Here is a 21445-nt window from a genome sequence, read left to right as displayed (position 1 = left end):
ATTTAATATTTGAGTCTGTTCTATAAGATCCATCACCATTTAGATATTTAGCCTATCTGAAATCTTCCAGAGATAAACAATATAGTTTTCATTTCCTTTTAGAAAACATGTATCATGGAATCCTTAAAATATATGTACAAACAGAGAAATTAATATCACCCAGATAATTTAAACTTTTATTAAAACATTGGGCTCAATTCCCAGTGAGCCCAATATTTTGAAATAAAATCTAGGAATTTCTGTCCAATAAAAAGTATACTATTGCTGGTCATAGTGATGCACACCTATAAACACAGTACTGGGGGGCTAAAAGAGGAGGATTAAAGATTTTCAAGAAAGTTAAAAAAAAATTAGAGCTGGGGTATAGCTCAATGGTAGAATGTTCTGGGCTCAATCCTCAGTACTACAAAAAAAAAAAAAAGGCTACTTTCATGCTGCCCAATTCCATCTACTTTAGCATTGATTAATTAATCCAAACTGATTAAATATTTATTATATCCTAGACATTATATTAAACAATGGAGATGGAGATGTTTAAGACTGAATATCTGCTCTTAAGAAAGTCACAGGCTGATATGGGCAGCAAACTTAAAGGAAAAGGCAAGAGTCAGGAAGGAGCAATTAAGCTGCATTTGAAAGGATAATGAGAAGTTGATCAGATGTTTGTTAGGCAGCAGGAATAAGAATATATTTGTAGGCAGAGAAAAAATGAGAGCAAAGGGATAGGAAATTGAAATTATTCATTCGGCATATTTAGGAAAATGAAGATAAGAATAGACAATTAAAAGTGCTAAATCATAGCCGGGCGTGGTGGCGCACGCTTGTAATCCCCGCGCTTGGGAGGCAGAGACAGGAAGATCGCGCAGGTTCGAAGCCAGCCGCGCGCGCTGGTTTAGGAGACCCTGTTTCCAAATAAAAATGTAAAAATAGGTCTGGGAGTGTAGCCCGAAGGAAGAAGGGCTTCCAGGAACCCCAGTACCACACACACACACACAAAAAGAGCTAAATCATGAAGGGAGCTGGACATGGTGGCACATTCCTGTACTCTGGAGGCGCATACAGGAAGAGCATAGGTTCAAGTACAGGCTCAGCAAGTTTGTGAGATGCTCAGCAACCTAGGAAAACCTTATTTCAAAACAAAAATAAAATGGGTTGGGGGTATAGTTCAGAATTAAAATACTCCTGGGTTTAATCTTCAGTACCAAAAAATCAATCAATCAATCAATCATGAAGAACTTTACATGTTTTGAATTTGAACTGTCTTTTTTTAATTATTTTTATGTGGATCATACTGAAAATGGCATACATTCAGACTGTGCTTGGTGCCCTCTCCCCCGGCCCACTTCCCCTTTCCCCTTTCAACAATGAGTGGTGTCCAGGTTAACCATGCTACATTCATACTTTTAAACATATTTGGATGTAGCACCTCCACTAATCAACCTCAGCCTGCCTCCTCTCCTACCCTTCCATTTCGGCTTTGCTGAGGTTTCTCCTCCGTTATCTGGAGTCCCTCTGGTATTCCTAATAGTTCCTAGTTTGGGCAGATTGATCTCACTTAACATAATGTTCTCCAGGTCTTTCCATCTTCTTGCAAATGACATCATTTTGTTTTTCTTTATAGCTGAGTAGAATTCTATTGTGTGTATTTCCTATAATTTTGTAATCCATTCAACTGTTGATGGAGACCTAGGTTGGTCCCATATTTTGGCTATTACAAATTGTACTGCTATGAACATGGGTATGTATATGTTACTGCAGTTCTCTGATTTCAACCCCTTTGCAAAGATACCCAAGAGTAGTATACCTGGATCATATGTTGGATCCATTCCCAGTTTTCTAAGGAATCTCCACACTAATCTCCATAGTGGCTGAACTGATAGATGGCTAATATCCAGAATATACAAAGAGCTCAAAAGACTGATAGAGGGCTAATATCCAGAATATATAAAGAGCTCAAAAGACTCTATACTAGCAAAACAAATAGCCCAATCAAGAAATGGGCAACTGAATTGAATACATACTTCACAAAAAAAGAGATACAAATGTCCAGTAGATACATGAAAAGATATTCAACATCATTAGCCATCAGGGAGATGAAAATCAAAACTACGCTGAGATTCCATCTAACTCCAACCAGAGTGGCAAGCATAAAGAAATCAAATAACAAATGCTGGCGAGGATGTGGGGAAAGAGGAACTCTTACACTGCTGGTGGGAATTTGAACTGTCTTCTATAAGTGCTGTGTGAGTCTCAATAAAAGACTTTAATCTAGGAAGTGACAAAATTACTTTGGACAGAGCATACTGAGGCACCTTGGAAAACAAATTAAAGGGAATGAAGTAGAATCACAATCAATATAGCTGCAACTACAACAGTTTATATAAGTAATAACAGAAATTTTAACTAAGTCAAAAGGAGTGACAGAACAGATTTGGAGATTAGGAAGGATGCTAGTCATATGAAGCATATTTTCTCCATTCTATCCCTATGCTGTGTGGGTACTGTTGTGCTTATATTTTTGCTTACATCTCTCCAACCTTCAAAGAACAAGAACTATAATTTTATTTTTATTTTTATCTATGAAGTGGAGCATAGTGTCTGGCTCCCAAGAAGTATGTATTCAGTAAACATTTGTTGAAAGAATAAATAAATGTATGCTTGCTAGCAAATTAGCTCATTTCAAATATAGCACAACTATCCAGAAGGTAGGTCAATCTTATCATCTCAAAGAGTTGACAAAAGTCTAAGCCTTTGCTTGGCTAGTCAATTGTCACCACCAGGAACCTTCTAAAACTGAATACTTAGATAAAAGTGAAAGATCTTCCCAAAGAAGGATGATCAAATACAAAGAACTACCAGTGTAGAAATGGGAAAATGATTAGTTCAGCATAGGAAGAAAGGAGAAATAAAATTTGTGAAGACAGTAACATTTGGAAGGCAGCTATATCAACCACTTATAACACTAAAGCTCATTGGAGATAGTAACATTTTAAAGACAAATGAAGGTCTAAGATGATAACGTGTAGACATGCAGACTCCAAAATATATATCTTTTATATAGTTACAAAAATCTATAATCATTGATGACAATTTGATAATACACATATTCAATAAATGAATAACCTTTTTTTGTGGTACTGAAGATGGAAACCAGGGGGATACTACCTCTGAGCTACACCTCCAGCCCTATTTATTCCTTATTTTGAAACAGGGTTTCACTAAGTTGCTGAAGGCTTCACTAAGTAGCTGAGGCTGGCCATGAACATAGAATCCTCCTGTCTCAACCTCCCAAGTACTGGGATTACAAGCATGTGCCACCATGTCCGGCTAATGAATAACCTTCTGATAACATGCAAATTTATTAATTTTATTTAAAAGTTAAAACAAGCTTCCTTGAAAGTTCATTTTATGTATCCACTGAACTTTTTTTAAATAGTTACAAACATGACCAACATAGACTTCTTCTTTTTATGAGTTTTACAATGAAAAACCCACAAATACACTACAGATATTTTTCTAAAATTAGAAATATACTTCTTTTATAATTACTTAAAACATACTGTATAACAACCGCAAAACTAAATTTAGCATTTTCACATGTGAAATTCCTTACCTGATAAGTACTTCTACTAAAGACCAGGCTCCTTTCATACAAGTTGGACACTGAAACAATTCTAAGTAATATCTTGACATGGCTGGGGACTTCCAAGGAGGATGCAGGTGAAGAAGAGCTGACAATACATGAAAGTATCGACCAGAAAATGTATCTATGTTATCCTATTATTTAAAAATAAACAAGTAAGTAAAACACAATAGTTTAAAGCACAATTTTACCAGTTAATCCAATCTAACACTAGAATAACAACTCTGGCCTTTCTTATCACATATAAATGTTCAGACAGAAATGTCACAGATATTTAAATACTACAACTGAGAGGCACATTCTAAATAAGTATCTACAAATTAGTAATGTTAACTATTAAAACTAACTTATATGAAACACACATTTTTCTTTTCATTGTTATAGTGAGAAAAAGAAGTCCCAAATTTCACCTAAAAAAACTTTCTCCTGCAACATTTTCACTTATCACCACATACAGAGCTTATGGCTTGATTACAAACAGCACCTTTATGAACACAATCAGAAATGTACTTTTCAATAGCTTTTCCTACTGGTTTTCTAAGGAATATGTTCATTCTCTCTGTTTATTGTCAATAAAAATTATTACTATCAATGTACTAAAAGAGTAGTTTAGCAAATGGCATTCTACATCACTGTATTTTGGTTTTAATGTTAGCTAATTTATTCTCATGTGAAAAATCATTTTACCCAAAGAAAAGTTAGCTAAAGCACTCACAGTAGTGCCTGACTACAGTTAAAATATAGAAAAAGTGGCAACAAATACGCACTATATTTCCTAGTAAAATGAGGGGAAAACACTTTTGAAAAGAGAAAATAAACTATAAGCTTACAAAAATGAGAAAATATTCATATTTTAGCATTCTTAGAAAAAAGATTATAAACCTGTAAGACTGCTCTTACCTGAAGAACGTTCTCTAGAAGAGCATGAAGAAGGCATACAGGAGGGATATAATGTGCTTGTAAAGAAGAAAGTTCCTCAATTGCTTCTTTAAAAAACTGTCCTTCTATGAGACTTTCAATTAAATTTAATATGCCTCTAGGAAATTCACCATTTTTAACCTTAAAAAAAGGGCTTTTTTTATTACTCAAAAAGAAAGTGAAATTCTGGAATTGAATCATGAATTAGTAGAAAACTTTAGTTTCCTTATTTGTAAAATAAAGACAACTCCTACCCTCACTAGTTGATAGGGTTATGATGTGATTCAAAAAGGATGTGTATGTCTGTGTTTTAAACTAGAAGGCAATATAAATTATTATGTTTATTATTTACATTTGCTTTAGTATGAATACTGAGGAAGCACTAACTTCAAAAGAAAATCTTTAAAAGGATGGTTCTCTTTTCAACTTGGAAGTAAACTATATTAAGATATTGTAAATATTTTAATATATCATCAGGCACAATCAATATTTACAAAAAGTGGTAATTATTAAATAATAAAAAAATCACTCTAAGGATGTACACTAATATAACACTAAGAGTTTCACAAAATCCACATGGTGAATATACTTTAAAAAATAAAATAACTACTCAGAGTTAGTTGAAAGCTAAAAAAACTACATGAAAAAACAACAACAAATTTTTAAGAATAAATAATGATATACAGAAAATAACATACTTTGAATATATCAAGAATTTACACTGAAAGTAGAACATATGAAATTTATGAAATGTTAGAACAAGGATATATACTTCATCTGATTCATAAGCACAAGGTAAGCTTTTAATTCTTAACATTGGTTTTTACAACTGCATGGAATTTCCTTTTTCTTTTGAACTAGAGAAACTACATTTCAAATTTGATAGAAAGCTTTGTTGTACAGGTAATACATTCCTTTAAGTAAAAAATAACTAAAATAACAAAAGATAAAGCTTCTTTTTTGCCCCCATCATCACCCTACTCGAAGCCCCTTACCTCTACATTGTACACTGGTTGTTTATCTATTCTAAGGCAGTTGTATCTGACAGCCTGCAAAACAGCAACCATATAATTAAATTTAACATTCTAGGTTGAAAAATACATTTCAGCTTACATAGCACAAAATCCTGGCCAAACATACAAAACAGATTCAGGAACACATTAATAGCTATAATTAATCTGATACTGATGTCTGCTCAAATTAGTAACTTTCATCATTTTAGGGTAATAGCATTCTCATGAATACTAACATTTCTCTATTTTCTCTTTCTAAATTAAAATAACTTAAAGGTAAGGTCATTTTCACTTTGAAGACCTGAAGAGTCCTACTGTCCTTAATATACTAATAATTAAAAATATAAATGAGAAACATTTTTAGGGGGGAGTCAGTCATCTATTACACATAATCACATATAAAATTTTCCTTTAATTGCATATTTTTAAAAAGATTCTAGAAAAACACCTCCAAAAATATAATAAAGATATAAGATCTTGATTCTAGAAAGTTCTAGAAATAAAAATATAAAACAATCAAATAGAAAAAGAGAATGAATAGGTATATGGCATGAAAGAAAGTATGAATGGCAAGTATAAAATACGTTCAAACTTGTTACTAACAAAAGAATGAAAATAACAAATCTTTGGCTTCTACTCTGTTTAAAGCTGAAAGAGAGTTGCACTCACATTAAAAATAAGAAAAAGCTGGATAATTTACCAAGGAATAATTTTTTTTTTTGTTTTTTTGTTTTTTTGTGCAGGTCTGGGGATGGAACCCAGGGGCATTCTACCTCTGAGCTACAGCCCTTGCCCTAATTTTTATTCTTTTTATTTTTGAAACGGGGTCTGAGTTGCAGAGGGCCTCACTAAGTAGCTGAGGCTGTCCACGAACCGCAATCCTCCGGTCTCAGCCTCCCAAATGCTGGGATTACAAGCGTGAGCCACCACACCCAGCTCCAAGGAATAATTTTTTAAAACCCCTCAGAATCCCAGCTGTGGTGGCCCACATTTATAATCCCAGTAACCAGAGAGGCTGAGATAGGAGAATCATAGGTTCAAAGCCAGCCTTGGCAACGTAGCAAGTCTTGGCTCTCAGAAACCTATTGAGACCCTGTTTCCAAATAAAGAAATAAAATTGGGTTGGGGGTGTAGTCTAGAGGTAGAATTCCTCTAGGCTCAATCCTTAGTACCGAAGGGGAAAAAAGAACAACAGCCAAAACACCCCAAGAGGTCAAAAGTCATAGTGCAAACAACTGCACTGAAATATAAAGTATCAAACTATCTATCAATCATCCATCAAAAAGTTATAGCAGTCTAAAAACACAACTTATCTGTGACAGTTTTGATGTATAAATAGGAGAATTTAGCATATTTACTCAATATATATTACTGTTCTAGTAGATTAATAAACTAAGAAAATTATCTTGACATATTAAGTATAAAATAAATTGTAGGTGTGTGTGTTGATTACAACAGAGAAAGATATTAAAGTATACAAAATTCTTAAGAGTACAGCTTTACCTGAGCTCTATATATGTGCTTCCTTAAGGCATTTTTTATTTCAATGATATCCACATCTGTCCTGATATTATTGGTTTTGGATTCTTTGGCATAATTAGCAAAAAAAGAAGTCTTCATTTCTTTCTGTATATGTATAAAAGAGCTTTAAAAGAATGCACTAAAGATGGTGTCAATATAAATGATATCATTAATAGACAATATAAGAACAAATTCACATAATGCTAACTACAGCAAAGATTCTCACAATAATTTATCAAAATTATGAAATACAAAGAGCTTAAAACCCAAACTTCAATTTTGGAAAGTTTTATCTGATATGCACTTCTGTAACTTCTTAAAGTACTTTCCACTTTAACCTGTTCTCTTTCCTAAAACCTGTTTTTCTTTGTTGCGGTGCTCACATAATGAGTTTACCTTTATCTCAAGGTCCTTCTGAATATATGGATAAAGGTTGAGTATTTCCTACTGGAAATGCTTGGGACCAGAAATGTTTCAGATTTTGTAATATTTGCATAAAAATAATGAAGTATCTTGAGGATAGGACCCAAGTCTAAACATAAAACTCATTTATGCCCAGGCATGGTGGTGCACGCTTGTAATCCCCGTGCTTGAGAGGCAGAGACAGGAGGATCGCATAGGTTCGAAGCCAGCCTCACTAGCTTAAGAGACCCTGTTTCCAAATAAAATATAAAATAGGTCTGGGAGTGTAGCCCGGAGGTAGACGGGTTCCATCCCCAGTACCACCAAAAAACAAAACAACAACAACAACAACAACAAAAACTCATTTATGTTTTATATGCTTCTTCTATATGAAGCCTAAAGGTAATTTTACATATTTTTAATGAGCCTGGCCTGCATTTTTATTGCAATCCATCATATAAGGTCAAGTGTAAAAATTTCCACTATGCATCAGATTCTAAAAATTATCAGATTCTAGGATATTTTAGATTTCAGATTTTTCAATTAAAAATCTTTTATTTGTATAAACATGCTATAGCTTAGAATATAAAATAAAATTATACTCTAGTAGTAATTTATCTGAAGAGAATACCACTTAAAAGACTACCAATCTCAGTAACTCTGTGGGGAAGAGAAGGAGGCTAGGTAGAAGGCGGATGGAAGTACACAAAAAGCTGTGTACATGTATGATTGTATCTTTTATATACTTCTATTGGTGCATTATAATCACATCATAATTTAGTTCATAGTGACACACATGTTTTTAACACATTAAATCTAAGTATAATTATAATGCACCATTATAAAAATTAAAAATTAAAAACTCTAATTACAAATGGTCTGTATAATACCACAAAAGGGATAAAAACATAAAATGACATTAGAATGTATTACCTAAACTACATAAATATGTAGTTTACAGTTTTCTTTTTCATTTTATAAAATTCAGTCTCTTTTCAACAACGTGTTTCTTTTTCTTTGGTTACATTTATACAAAATAAAATTCATTTGAATATCTTTAATATTAACTCAAATTTACTTGTGTATTCATGTAAAAATAACTATTTTGGACAAAAACTATAACTATTACACAAATTAACTCAAGAGGAGTTTTTTCATAAAACATAGAGATAATACTGTAACAGAAAATAATAATAAGCCGGGAGTGGTGGTGCACACTTGTAATCCCAGTATTCGGGAGGCTGAGACTGGAGGATCGCAGTTCACAGACAGCCTCAGCTACTTAATGAGGCCCTTTGTAACACAGTGGGACCTGGTTTCAAAATAAAGAATAAAAAATAGGGCAGAGGGTTTAGCTCGTAGGTTGAATACCCCTGGGTTCTATATCCAGACCCGAAAAAAAAAAAAAAAAAAATGATAATAACAATTTGATTATCTGTCTAGATTATATTAGGAAGAGCCAAAAAAATTAAATTGATTAGTTTATGGAGTTTTACCTGATTTCTGTAATATACATGCTTTCTTAAGGTAGTTTGAATTTTGTCATATTCGATGTCTTTCTTGCAGTCACTTTCTTTTTTGCGTTTTTTCCTCAAACTATAATTCCTTTGAATATCTTCACCTTTTTTCTTAGTTTCCTTCTACAGGTATTTAGATCATAATTAAACAAATCTCAGTAAGAATTATATATGTTAAAACCCCAAATAGACTCAAAAAAGTGACATACTACACAAGTATACCATATTAAAAAATAAAATTCTAACTAATAGAAAAATCTCACCCATACCTGGAATTGGTTTATATTGGCAACTATTTGATAAAATAGTTGAGCATTATCCAGAAGAGTTAAACATGTACAACCTTTATGAACCAGCAATTCCACTAGTAGAAATATATCATAAGTTCAGAGAAATTCCTAAATATGTCTACCAAGAGTCACACAGGATAGTATTCAAACTGTTCAGAGCAAAATTGTTCATATTTCAAAAACTTAAACCAACAAAAAGAAAAACTACTTTATCAACAGTAAAAGAATCAACAGATATAACTGTGATATATCCAAAGAAGGAAACATATATACACCAGCAAAACAATGTCTATAAACAGCATGGACTACAAAATGTTAACAGGCCAAACTAAACAATATATTATTTGGGATTCACCAAACTAGTAAAACTATAAAAAGCAAGAAAATAAATTCTAAAAGAAAAGATACTTCTGTGTTATATGGAAAAGAGACGATAGGGTTAGGAAATGACATAGCAGGAGTTTTTAATAAATTGGGAATGCTATTATTTTATGTAGCTGGTGGATATATACTCATTTTATATTCTGTTTGAACCTCTATACAAATGTTTTATAAATACTTTTGACATATTTTGGAAGAAATTTTATGAATGACATTATACTGAGTAAATTTAAAAGGGGTTACAAATATAAATAATTTTTAGTTTGTAATTTTACCTGATTTCCGTATGTATGCCTTCCTAAGGTATTTCGCATTTTAACAAAATTCAAATCTTTACTGGAATCTCTAAATTTTTCCTTTTTGTGATGTCCACTCAAAACAGAACTAACATTGACATCTTCTTGATTTTGCATTTCTTTCTGCATGTTTAAAAAATTATTAGATTATTTATGAAGTATATAATCTTAATAAAAATAATACAAGTCACAACAGAAAAACTCAGAAAGGTAGATTCTGTAAAACACACATAAGACTTAAAGCTCTGAAAAACAAATTACACCTTGGTTGTAGTAAAATAAACAGAACATGAATATTTTAGTTCATTTTTTCAAGTAAGTTCACATATACATTTTAGTTTACTTGTAAACTAAATTCAGAGTAAAGAGTATTACAAACCATTTTGTTCACTCATTTTACTTTGAAATTTATTTTAGAAATAAAGTTCTAGCCAGGTACAGTGGTGTATGCCTGTAGCCCCAGTACTTTTAGAGAGGCTGAGACAGAAGGATTGCAGGTACAAGCCTCTGAGCAAGACCCTCAGCAACTTTTTAAGACCTTGTTTCAAAATAAAAAGTAAAAAGAGATGGGCGTATAACAAGGAGGCAGAATTCCTCTGGGTTCAATCCCCAATATAAAAATAAAAAAAAAATCTACCTACGCTTTTATATGCAATCTTCCAGATGTCATTCAAATAACTTCCATATCTTTTTAAAAAATCTATATTTTATTATTTTCCCCATGTTTAGCCAAAACTAATTTGTGTGTGTGTGTGGGGGGGGGTCTGGGGATGGAACCCAGGAGCATTCAACCTCCAAGCTACAACCCCTGCCCTATTTTTTATTCTTTATTTTGAAACAGGGTCTCACTAAGTTGCGAAGGGCCTCACAAAGTAGCTGAGGTTGTCCATGGACTGTGATCCTCCGGTCTCAGCCTCCCGAATGCTGGGATTACAAGTGTGCACCACCACACCCGGCTCAAAACTAAATATTTTAATAACTTCATTATTTTATATTCCTTCCTGTATTTAAAAGTAGTTTACTGAACACTTCAATAGATATAGAAATTCTAAATAAGCCTTTTATTAAAACATGCACAGGTGATCACAGAAAGTACTTATAAGTAGTCCTATAAGTCATATAAATAACAACTGTACTTTGGAAAAGCCAAATAAAATACATACAAAAATATTTTAAGCTTGTCAAGTTTTGCAATATATAATTCCTTAGAAAACTACACAATATAATAGTTCCAAACCTGTTTTGAAAAATTCTTTTTAAAAAACAATTGAAGCTGGGCGAGGTGGCACACGCTTGTAATCCCAGCATTTGGGAGGCTGAGACAGGAGGATTGTGATTCAAAAACAGCCTCACCTACTTAGTGAGTGAGGCCCTTTGCAACTCAGTGAGACCGTTTCAAAATAAAGAATAAAAAATAGGGTTGAGGGTGTAACTCGGAGGTAGAATAATCCTAGGTTCCATCCCCAGAACCACACACACACACACAAACACACACACACACACAAAAGATATAGCAAAAACAGAATCTAGTTTGAGTTTCTTTCTATGTATAAAATATATTAATTTAAATTAACAATAATACTGTTAATGATAATTTGATAAATTAATAGACTTTTATAAAAGACAATATGGCCAACATGGTAGCACACTCTTGTAATCCCCGTATGTGGGAGGCTGAGACAGGAGAATCACAGGTTTGCAGCCAGCCTCAGCTACTTAGCGAGACCTTCGGCAACTAAGTGAGAACTTGTTTCAAAATAAAGAATAAAAAATGGAACTGGGGCTATAGCTCAGAAGTAGAATGCATCTGAGTTCAATCCCCAGGACTACCAAAAAAAAAACACAATATGTAATTAAAAATAACATTAACTCTTCTAGAATTGAGTAATGTCATTTATTTGTTCATTGTTGATCTCAGAAAAAAATTATAATTCTTAGCCACACTGCTCTAAGTTCAAAGTCCTTTCTGTTTTCTTTGGTTTTCCAATGTTAATAAAAATCCATTTGTGTGTGTGTGCGCGCGCACGCGCGCGGGGGGTGGGGGTGAGTGAAAGAGATACTAGAGATTGAACTCAAGGAGCATTCTACCTCTGAGTTACGTCTTCAACCCTTTTTATATTTTGAGACAGTCTCACTAAGTTACTCAGGCTGGCCTCAAACCCACCAACTTCCTGTCTTAGCCTCCCAAGTATTAGGAACACAGGCATGCACCACTATATCCAGCACCATTTGTTTTATTTTTTAAACTTTGTTTTCAATGCAGTTAAAATACATGAATATATGACATATATATATATATATATGAATGTATAGGAAGGAATTTTAAGTAATCAGTATGTTTTGAAGAGGTACTACATATTAGAAACTCTGTATGCTTTTATAAGCATTATTTCAACAAGTCTCAAAACAGAGATATATAACAATTTTCTAATATGCTTAGTAAACTAAAAACAGTGTATTCAAATACTAGCTTTCAGATTCCAAAATTCATGTTACTGTCACCATGTATTGACTCTCAAACAATTCTTTAGGAAAAATCAAAAAATGTGCAGTTTTTAGTCTAAAAATATTACCTGGGTTCCATACATGGTCTCTCTTAATGCACCTTTCATTTCAAGAACTCCTGTATTTCTCCTGATATCTTTGTTTTTTCCTTGATTGCTATGTTTAGTCCAAACAGAATGGGTTGGGGAACCTTCATCATGTTGAATTTCTTTCTATATGTATGTAAAAATGGTTTGGACAATTAAGTGTAATTTCAACATCATATATTTTATGATTTTCAAATTAATCTTCAATTACATAATACCTTGATAGTATGTAAAATGCACCCTCTTGAAAAAAAGGTTATCTAAACTTTATTAAAGCCTTTTAAGAGCTGGACGTGGTGGTGAACACTTGTAATCCTCAGGCTTGGGAGGCGGAGACAGGATCATGCAGGTTCGAAGCCAGGAGCGCTGTCTTAAGACCAAAAATAAAAAAGTATAAAATAGGTCTTGGAGTGTAGCCTGGAGGTAGAAGAGCTTCCAAGAACCCCAGTAGCACAAAAAAAAAAAAAAAAACAAAAACAAAAAAAACACATTTTAAGAAAAAAATAAAAACTGTGAAGATTCTAAATAATAAAGTGACTTCTATTTGTCTCAAGGAATGGTTTATCAGTCAATAACATCAGTCCTTTTGTGAATAATCAAAAACATTTTATCTTGTTCCTGTCCAATTTCAAGTTATGATACAGATTTTAAAACTTTTTAGAGATTACAGATACACTGCTTCTTTGCTTATTTTTCATTCTTTTACTGATAGTATTTCTCACTTACAAATAAGGTAGGTAGAAAATAAACAATAATTCACAGCTCTTTTTTATTGTGGGTTTGGGGATGGAACCCAGGGGCATTCTACCTCCGAGCTACACCCCCTGCTCTATTTTTTATTCTTTATTTTGAAACAGGGTCTCAGTAAGTTGCAGAAGGCCTCACTAAGTAGCTGAGGCTGTCCGCAAACCATGATACTCCAGTCTCAGCCTCCAGAATGCTGGGATTACAAGCGTGTGCCATCACGCCCGGCTTATTTTAAACGAACAGCAAAAACAACAAACAAAAATAATTGTCCTCACTTCACTCTATCTCAAACAAAATTTTCTTGCCAAAAAAATTAAAACTGGATTCATATACTACCTACCAATTTAAAAAATACATGTAAGCCTAAACATATAATTCTAGAAGTTTTAAAAAATTAGCTGTGAGTAAAGGTAAAATCATGATTTTCCCAAAATGTATTTCTGAAAGAGTGTTCAAAGATTCACTACATTTACCAAGAGACTAGAGAATTAGTATCCTCCAAGGGAACATTTATAATAAAAATTAAAATGAGGTAAGGCCTATATTGTAATCTTTGGTTCCTTCTCATTTATACTGGGCTTCCTAGGTAGGTATGAGAGCCTTTAGTGATGCAATCTTCAACCACAGAACAATCCATGAGAGAAGCTGACTAAATTTCTTCAACAACCCAGAAAACTGAAATTGAAAACTAAGAAAAAGAAGGACTTTTATTCTTTCCTATTGAAGAAAGAATGACTGAATACACTAAAGGATAATGTATAATGTGAAAGAAAGTAAGTCTATGGCTTTTATTTCACATGGTTGACAATGGGAGGGTAACTTCAGAGGCCCAGACTGAGAAATGTTCAAAACACAAGATTAATTAACCCCACATAAGATTCCAGCTACAAAGAATGCAAAGGGACATCATTATTATCAGCAACTAGGCAAGAAACATATTATTTTCTTATACGTCTTTCTCAGATGCCATATGTGGCCTGATAATGTGGATAAATGATACTACTGCCCTGTGTGTTAACTATTTTAAAATCATAATGGGACACATAAACTATGACATTTGGAGAACTATTCTTATGAAATGTATTTATTTTTATTCCTTATTTTATAAATATATTTCTAGTGTCAACTAAGTACCAGGTATTTTATGTCTGTCTCCATATATAATCTAAGAAGAGACAAGTCTAGTGTATTTTATATAGTCTAGTGCTACGTATCAAAGAATGGGTAAAGGTTTGCTTATTCAGCAACTTATTCTATTATCTATTGGCAGGACAGCATTGTTGTGGCAATGGGTCTTAGCCTAGATTCTGTTCCAGATGTTTAACACAATTTCCTACTTTGAACTTAAGTACTGATAAACTTTGGTACCAAGGATTCATTCCAGCCAAGACATTTGTCTCACAATTTGAATGAATTCATGAGACAGATTATGGGATTCATAAGGATGGAAAACCAGAGAAACGAAGTAAAGAACAAGAGTCTTTTGAGTGTTATTTGGTTCTTAACTTGTACATATACTTTGATCTTTACATAGTATTTTGTAATCTGATGATTATTACCCTACACTACTGTTTATACAAATTAGTATTTCTTAACTACCCACAAAGAAAATAATGAGTGATTATCAGGGAATATTTTTTTTGTGTGTGGTAGTGGAGACTGAACCCAGGGGGGTATTCTACCTCTGAGCTATATCCCCAGCCCTATTTTACTTTATTTTTGAAACAAGGTATAATTAAGTTGCTAAGGATGGCTTCAAATCTGCAATCCTCCTGTCTCAGCCTCCCAGCTACTGAGGTTACAAACATGTGCTGCCACACCCGGCTCAAAGAATTTTAAAAGAACTCTAGATGGAGAAAAGGAAAGAAATTAGGAAAGTCAGATTGAAGAGAAGAAGGCTCAAAATTTATTAAGTGCTTAGCCTTAAGTTTTTGCTCTAATACATGCAGCTGTAGAATCTTGGGCAAGCTATTTAACCTCATTGTACCTCAGTATCACCAACTATACATGAAACCATAAGACATATCACACAGGGTCATGAGGTTTAAATAAAACTAAGACTATAAAACGCTTAGTACAGTGCCTGATACATACTAATCAGTCAATAACTATTAGTTGTAGACTAAATAATAGTTGTTATTAACTAATAAAGTTAATTAATATTCATATTAATTATTAATAATTGTTGACTATTGTTGTCTAGTAATAGTTGTTAATTATCACAATAAGCAAAGCGGCATTAAGTATTAACTTCTGAAAAGAAAGAGAAGAATTAAGACACAGTATAAATGACTTCTCTGGTCATAGAACTAGTAAGTTATAAATGTGGTTCACAAATTAATCAATCTAGTTCAACAGTCTTTTTTTGTTACACTAGGTATGTTTCCATAAGACTACCGTGGTTCATTCAATTTTTTTGCTTCACTAGGCATAAAAAAAAAAAAGTATTCCTTAGTATCCTCTCCTTTCTATGAAGCCTTCTATGGGTCAGAAAATTAAGACATATTGGTCTCTTCTTTCTCTGAATTCCTTTACACTATCAATGCACAACTCACACTGAGCTGTGAGTTTAATAGTTTCCATGTTATTTCTAAAACACTAAATAGTAGAGCACTTCAAAGGCTGATATGTGATCTTATTCATTTCATATTCCTAGTGTACTGCACAGTCCCAGGTACAGCAATCGTCTTTAATAAGTATCTAAAACCTTGAACTAAATATAGCCCTGTTACTCAGAAGCTTTCTGAAAACTACAAATCAGTTAAATAAAATAATCTTATGAGTTATTTTTAATTCAATTTTTATAGCATCTCTTCTTAGATGGTACCTCAGTATCCATCTAAAGAGGAACATAATATGTTCTATGCCAAAGAGGCAGAAGGAAAATAAGACACTAATATAAAGTTAGCTTTTTAATTTTTCCACAGAAGTGATCATAATATGCCTTCCTAATATGGACTGGGACCCTTCACCTGTCAGATCCAGATCTTATAGAACAATATATTCTAAAACTGAATATAAGTTAGATCCTCTTGCTACTTTTGGTTGACTTGCAATGGCTTCCCTCAACTATTTCATAAGTTGGATCTGAATATTGTCAGATTATTGTAAAACAAGACTACGAATAAATATACATTACATATTATACTCTAATAATTTCTTTAAATAGAAAAAGGAAATTCAGATACATTTATTAGTACAATTAAGAATGATTTTCAAACCAGGCATGGTGACACACACTTGTAATCCCAGTATTTGGGAGGCTGAGACAGGAAAATCACGGTTTCAGGACAGTCTCAGAAACTTAGTGAGTGAGGCCCTCCACAACTTAGTGAGACCTTGTTTCAAAATAAAGAATTAAAAAAATAGGGCTAGGTCTGTTGCTTGGAGGTAGAATGCTCCTGGGTTTTATCTCCAGTAACAAAAGAAAAAAAATGATTTTCATTCAATTGACAGTATTTACATTTAAACTATTCAAAGAGGTCCATCATAGGATGATTTTGGCTAAAACAAACTCTCACTTAATGGGAATGTGGTCCAATATAAGGATAGGTTTAGGGTTGGTTAATACAGGAACTCAAGTACTAGCAAGAGTCGTAACTCTACCCTCTGATACTGGAAATCTAGCTTTACTCTTAAGGCTAGTATTCCTCAGAGTCAATTACTAGTAGTGATTCATGTTACATTCTTCTGTGCTGAAATCTGAAGAAGCCAGACTGGCAGTACATCTCTTTTCAGAATGAAGGAGGATCATTCTAGAAGCTGTTACATAATTCTCTTCATGTCCCATTGATCTGAGCTGGTTTACATTGCTTATTCCTGAACCAATCACTGTTGTTATGATTTAGATATGGAAAGCCCCCAGAAAAGCTTATGTGTTAGCAATGCAGAAATGGTGAGAAGTGAAATAGTTGAATCCTGAGGGCTCTAACCACATCAGTAGATTAATCCATTCATAGATTAATAATTTGATTGAATTTACTGGGTGCTAACTGGTATGTGAAATATAGCTAAAGGAAGCAGACCACTGGGCACATGGCAATGGGAACTATATCTGTCTTTTATCACCCCTTCTTCCTCTGTTTCCTAGCTGCCATGAGATGTCCTCTGCCATGCACTGCTGTCATGATGTTTCTGCCTTCAAGCCATCCAACAGCAAACTAAATCTCTGAAGACATGAGCCAAATAAACCTCTCCTCCTCTAAGTAGTTTCTGTCAGATATTTTAGTCTCTGAGAGGAAAGCCAACTAATATAATTGTCAAGGCCATGAAATTATCAACAGTCCAAGTAGGTCCATTCCTTGAACAAACACTATTTCCAATCTACCTTGCTACTAGTTACTAAGGAAAGTTTTAGAATGATATATGATTTGTACTCTTAAGATTTTCATAATTTCTTTCATAATTTCTCGGTTAATCTAATAACCCATTTGCTAGGCTCTTTATGAGGTGACTGGAATAACTATGGAAAAGAAAGACGAGATTCTTAATACAAAGAATCTTTTGGGTTATACTGAGAAAGAGTAAATTACCAACTAATAAACCAATTAATTAATTGTGATTATTGTGAGTACTGTGAAGGAAAATAATGCTATGACAACATATTGTAGGTGAATCTAACCTAATAAAAGATCAGGGAGGCATTTGAACAGGCACCATTATAACAGAAACCTGAATGATGAACAGAAAGAAGACACAAGATGTAAAAGAAAAGTTGGGAAAACTTTAGAAAGAGAAAATACCTTCTGGTAAGATACTAGGGTAGGAAGTGGCATGAGTGCATGCGTGTGTGTGCGTGTGCGTGCGTGCATGTGTGTGTGTGTAAGATACTAGGGTAGGAAGTGGCATGAGTGCATGCGTGTGTGTGCGTGTGTGTGCATACATGCGTGTGTGTGTGTGTGTGTGTGTGTGTGTGTGTGTTAGCAGGTTACATGTGTGTATGTGTGTATACTTGTGCTCCTGTTCATGTGGTGTAGGTACTAGGGACTGAACCCAGGAGCATTTTAACTCCAAGTTACACCCCTAGCCCTTTTGTTTTGAAAAAAGATCTTGCTAGGTTGCTGAGACTCTTGCTATGTTACTGAGACTATACTCGAACCAGTGATCCTCCTGTCCTAGGTTCCCAAGTACTGTAATTATAGGTGAATGCCACCATGTTCAGGCAGCTTAGCCTATTTAAAAAACTGGGAGAAGGCAGTTTTGTTACAGCATAGTAAGAGTAGAGAAAAGTGGACCAGGATACAGTTGAAAAGGTAGAAACAACAGGAATCCTGTGAGAACTTGTAAGCCATGTAAGAGTCTGAAAAATTTAAGACAATTGGAAATCACCAAAGGGTTCTAACTAGAGAAGTGACAGGATCAGAACTACTTTTTACAAAAAGCATTTTCAATATTCTTTTTGAATTAACTAGAATATACCAGAAAAAATAAGAGTAATTAGAAAATCTTAAGAATAAAAAGGAAAAGTAACAGGAAGAGTAATTAGGGGTTTATTCGAGGAGCACAGAGGAAAGATGAGCCCTATTTTGTATCCTTTATTTTGAAACAGGGTCTCACTAAGTTGTGAAGGGCTTCACTAAGTAGCTGAGGATGGCTGTGAACCTGAGATCCTCCTATCTCAGGCTCTGAAGTATTGAGGTTACAAGCATGAGCCACCAAGCCTGACTTTTCTTTACTTCTTAAAAATTTCTTCATTTAATCCCCATTCAAACAACTTGAAGATTTGTATTTGTACCAATTAGGGAGAAGGGGAGGTAGGACAAGAAAATATTTCTAAATCCTTAGAAATAGCTGTCTCAGATACTATAGATTAGCAAATAAGGTGACGTAACTGAGGGGGATGGGAAGGGGAAGAGGGAAATTCCCTAATGTAAATGATGAACATTAACAAATATATCAAAGTCAATCACTAAGTCCAACATGAGAAGGAGGGAGGGAGGAAGAAATGGGGATTTGGGTAAGGGCTATTTGGGTAATGTGTGCATGTATGCCTCTACCATCTTGTACTCCACTAAGATGTATGACTAAAATGCAACAATAACAAATTCAAAAAAAAAAAGAGAAATAGCTCTATCATTTCAAAAAGAAAAGCCCAAAATTCTCATGTGATACTCTATATTCCACTGCTATTTTATTATATAAACATTAAAATACTTACAACTATTCTGTAGTATCTACCACTAAAGCACTGAAACAAAAGTATAGATTCAAAATAAGATAAATTTAAACTTAAGCTTTTTTAAATCTGTAAGAGGTATTCTTTATTGTTTAAGTAATTGAGAGCAACTGCCTTAAACATGTTTTTAATTATTTTTCACTCCCTCTATTTTCAATTTAGAATATAATTTTAATACAAACAATCAACCCTCCGTAACCACAGGTTCCAAACACATTCAATCAAATCCAGTTAGAAAATACAGTTAGGCCTATGATGGCTGTGTCTGTACTGAACATGTGCAGTTTTTTCTTGACAATATTTTATAAAGATATAACAAATATTTACATAGAATTTGCATTGTAATAGGTATTATACATTTTGAGATGATTTAGAGAATATAGGAAGATGTATATAGGTAATATGCTATATATTATGCATATATATACATATATATTATGTATATATTATGTATATAATATGTATATAGGTAATACTATGCTATTTTGTATAGAAAATTTCAGATCTAAGCTTCTGGATTTTGATATTTGAGGAGGGGTCTGGAACCAATCCCATGGGGATACTGAAGGATGACTGTATTTCACTATTTGAGTACTTTAAAAAATAAACATTTAAAAATGTGTAATATTTATTTTACTTACCTCTAAAAGGAAATCCCCTAGATACTGAATGGGATAGAATGGAGCCTTAAAGTTATCTTTTTCTTTCTCAGCATTGATTCTTGCATTACTGGCAATCACATGAGTTATTCCACTCGGTGAACTTTTTGATAAAATAACATTTGCCTTTCCAGCCTCCAAAACTCTAAATAAAAATGTAAACGGTATAAAATGGGTAAGAAAAATTGAACATAATCAAATTATCTTAATAGATTACTTCCTATGTATTAGTAAGTGTAGAACTTTTAAAAACAAATTAATTCTTTTGTGCCACTGAGGATCATGGAGAAATCTATTGCAAGAATTTCCTAAAAATGTTAGGTTTTCAAAGCTGATTTTTAAGAAACCATACTATTCCTTTTGCCTATACATTTTTTGATATGGGAAAGTCTTTTATGATCCAAGAATATTACAGTATTTCTTAAGTAAAAGCCACAGCAATGCCCCCCCCCCCCACACACACCCCTGGCAAATAGCCTATAAAGAAAGTCTAAGGAACCAAACTTGGATGTCCCCATATCCAAAGAAATCATTCTGGAAGACACACACAATTACAAACTCTCCTCTAGCAGGTTATTTCTTTTAAAGTTTTTGATCTACATTAAGAAATAATTTTACAGCAAAGACTCAGAAGATACACACATAAACATCTCAAAAGTTTCAAGTTTTGCCTCTGCTTAGGATGTAGAAAGCTACAACAACTCCTAAAACCTAACAAAACAAAATCCACAAAATCATAGCTTTCCTTGAGCCGTCAGAGAACCAAGGTAATGAATCAATCAAGTAAGCTGATTTCCCAAATTCTTTCACTTTTGGTAGAACAAGGAAACAATTGGCTGTAATAAGAGCATATAAGAATAGAACAGGTAAAATTTTAGGACATTTAAGGTCACTTAAAACAATTTTAAGACATTTAAGATTTAGTTTTAATAGTGTGGCAGTTTGGAAAAATGGGAGTTTCTGATACAAGAAAGTCTGCTCTCACTTGCAAGCTCTTTGCCACAGGGCTCATTTAAATGCTCATAAGCCTGGAGGCATGAGAAGAACAAAGGCAGCCCTCCTGGGTAGCACAGTAGTCAGGCCTGATGTAGGATAGAAGAAATAAGTAGGTAGCAAGAAGACAGACAGGAAGGAAAAGTAAAATATAACTTTAATATAAGAAGCTGGAGCTGAAGTGCTTCAGCCTCTAATCCACAAACCAGCTCTCTTTCCTAAGCCTGACTCTCCCCAAATTCCTGGGAAACCTGTAGATCCTAGAGTTAACTACAATATTTCTGAGAAACCTATAATTT

General features: G+C 33.5%; 1 protein-coding gene across 3 annotated transcripts in view; it reads right to left on the bottom strand.

The window, feature by feature from the left end:
- SLF1 (SMC5-SMC6 complex localization factor 1) overlaps nucleotides 1-21445 on the bottom strand; it is a gene marked incomplete at both ends in the record, with an annotated part of 67045 nt that overhangs the window by 30415 nt on the left and 15185 nt on the right. The window contains 8 exons of one of the 3 annotated variants that reach the window (XM_080695194.1): nucleotides 3614-3777; nucleotides 4544-4702; nucleotides 5557-5610; nucleotides 7078-7200; nucleotides 8994-9137; nucleotides 9961-10104; nucleotides 12555-12698; nucleotides 20136-20298. In XM_080695194.1, coding sequence (XP_080551320.1) covers nucleotides 3614-3777; nucleotides 4544-4702; nucleotides 5557-5610; nucleotides 7078-7200; nucleotides 8994-9137; nucleotides 9961-10104; nucleotides 12555-12698; nucleotides 20136-20298 — 1095 coding nt within the window. The remainder of the gene's footprint in view (nucleotides 1-3613; nucleotides 3778-4543; nucleotides 4703-5556; nucleotides 5611-7077; nucleotides 7201-8993; nucleotides 9138-9960; nucleotides 10105-12554; nucleotides 12699-20135; nucleotides 20299-21445) is intronic. The other 2 variants (XM_080695195.1, XM_080695196.1) reach the window with 2 other exon arrangements.

This window comes from Muscardinus avellanarius, assembly GCF_963383645.1.
Source record: "Muscardinus avellanarius genome assembly, chromosome: 1".
Taxonomy (NCBI): domain Eukaryota; kingdom Metazoa; phylum Chordata; class Mammalia; order Rodentia; family Gliridae; genus Muscardinus; species Muscardinus avellanarius.
Note: the sequence above shows the minus strand (reverse complement) of the source record. Positions and strands in the feature narration are given on the sequence as shown.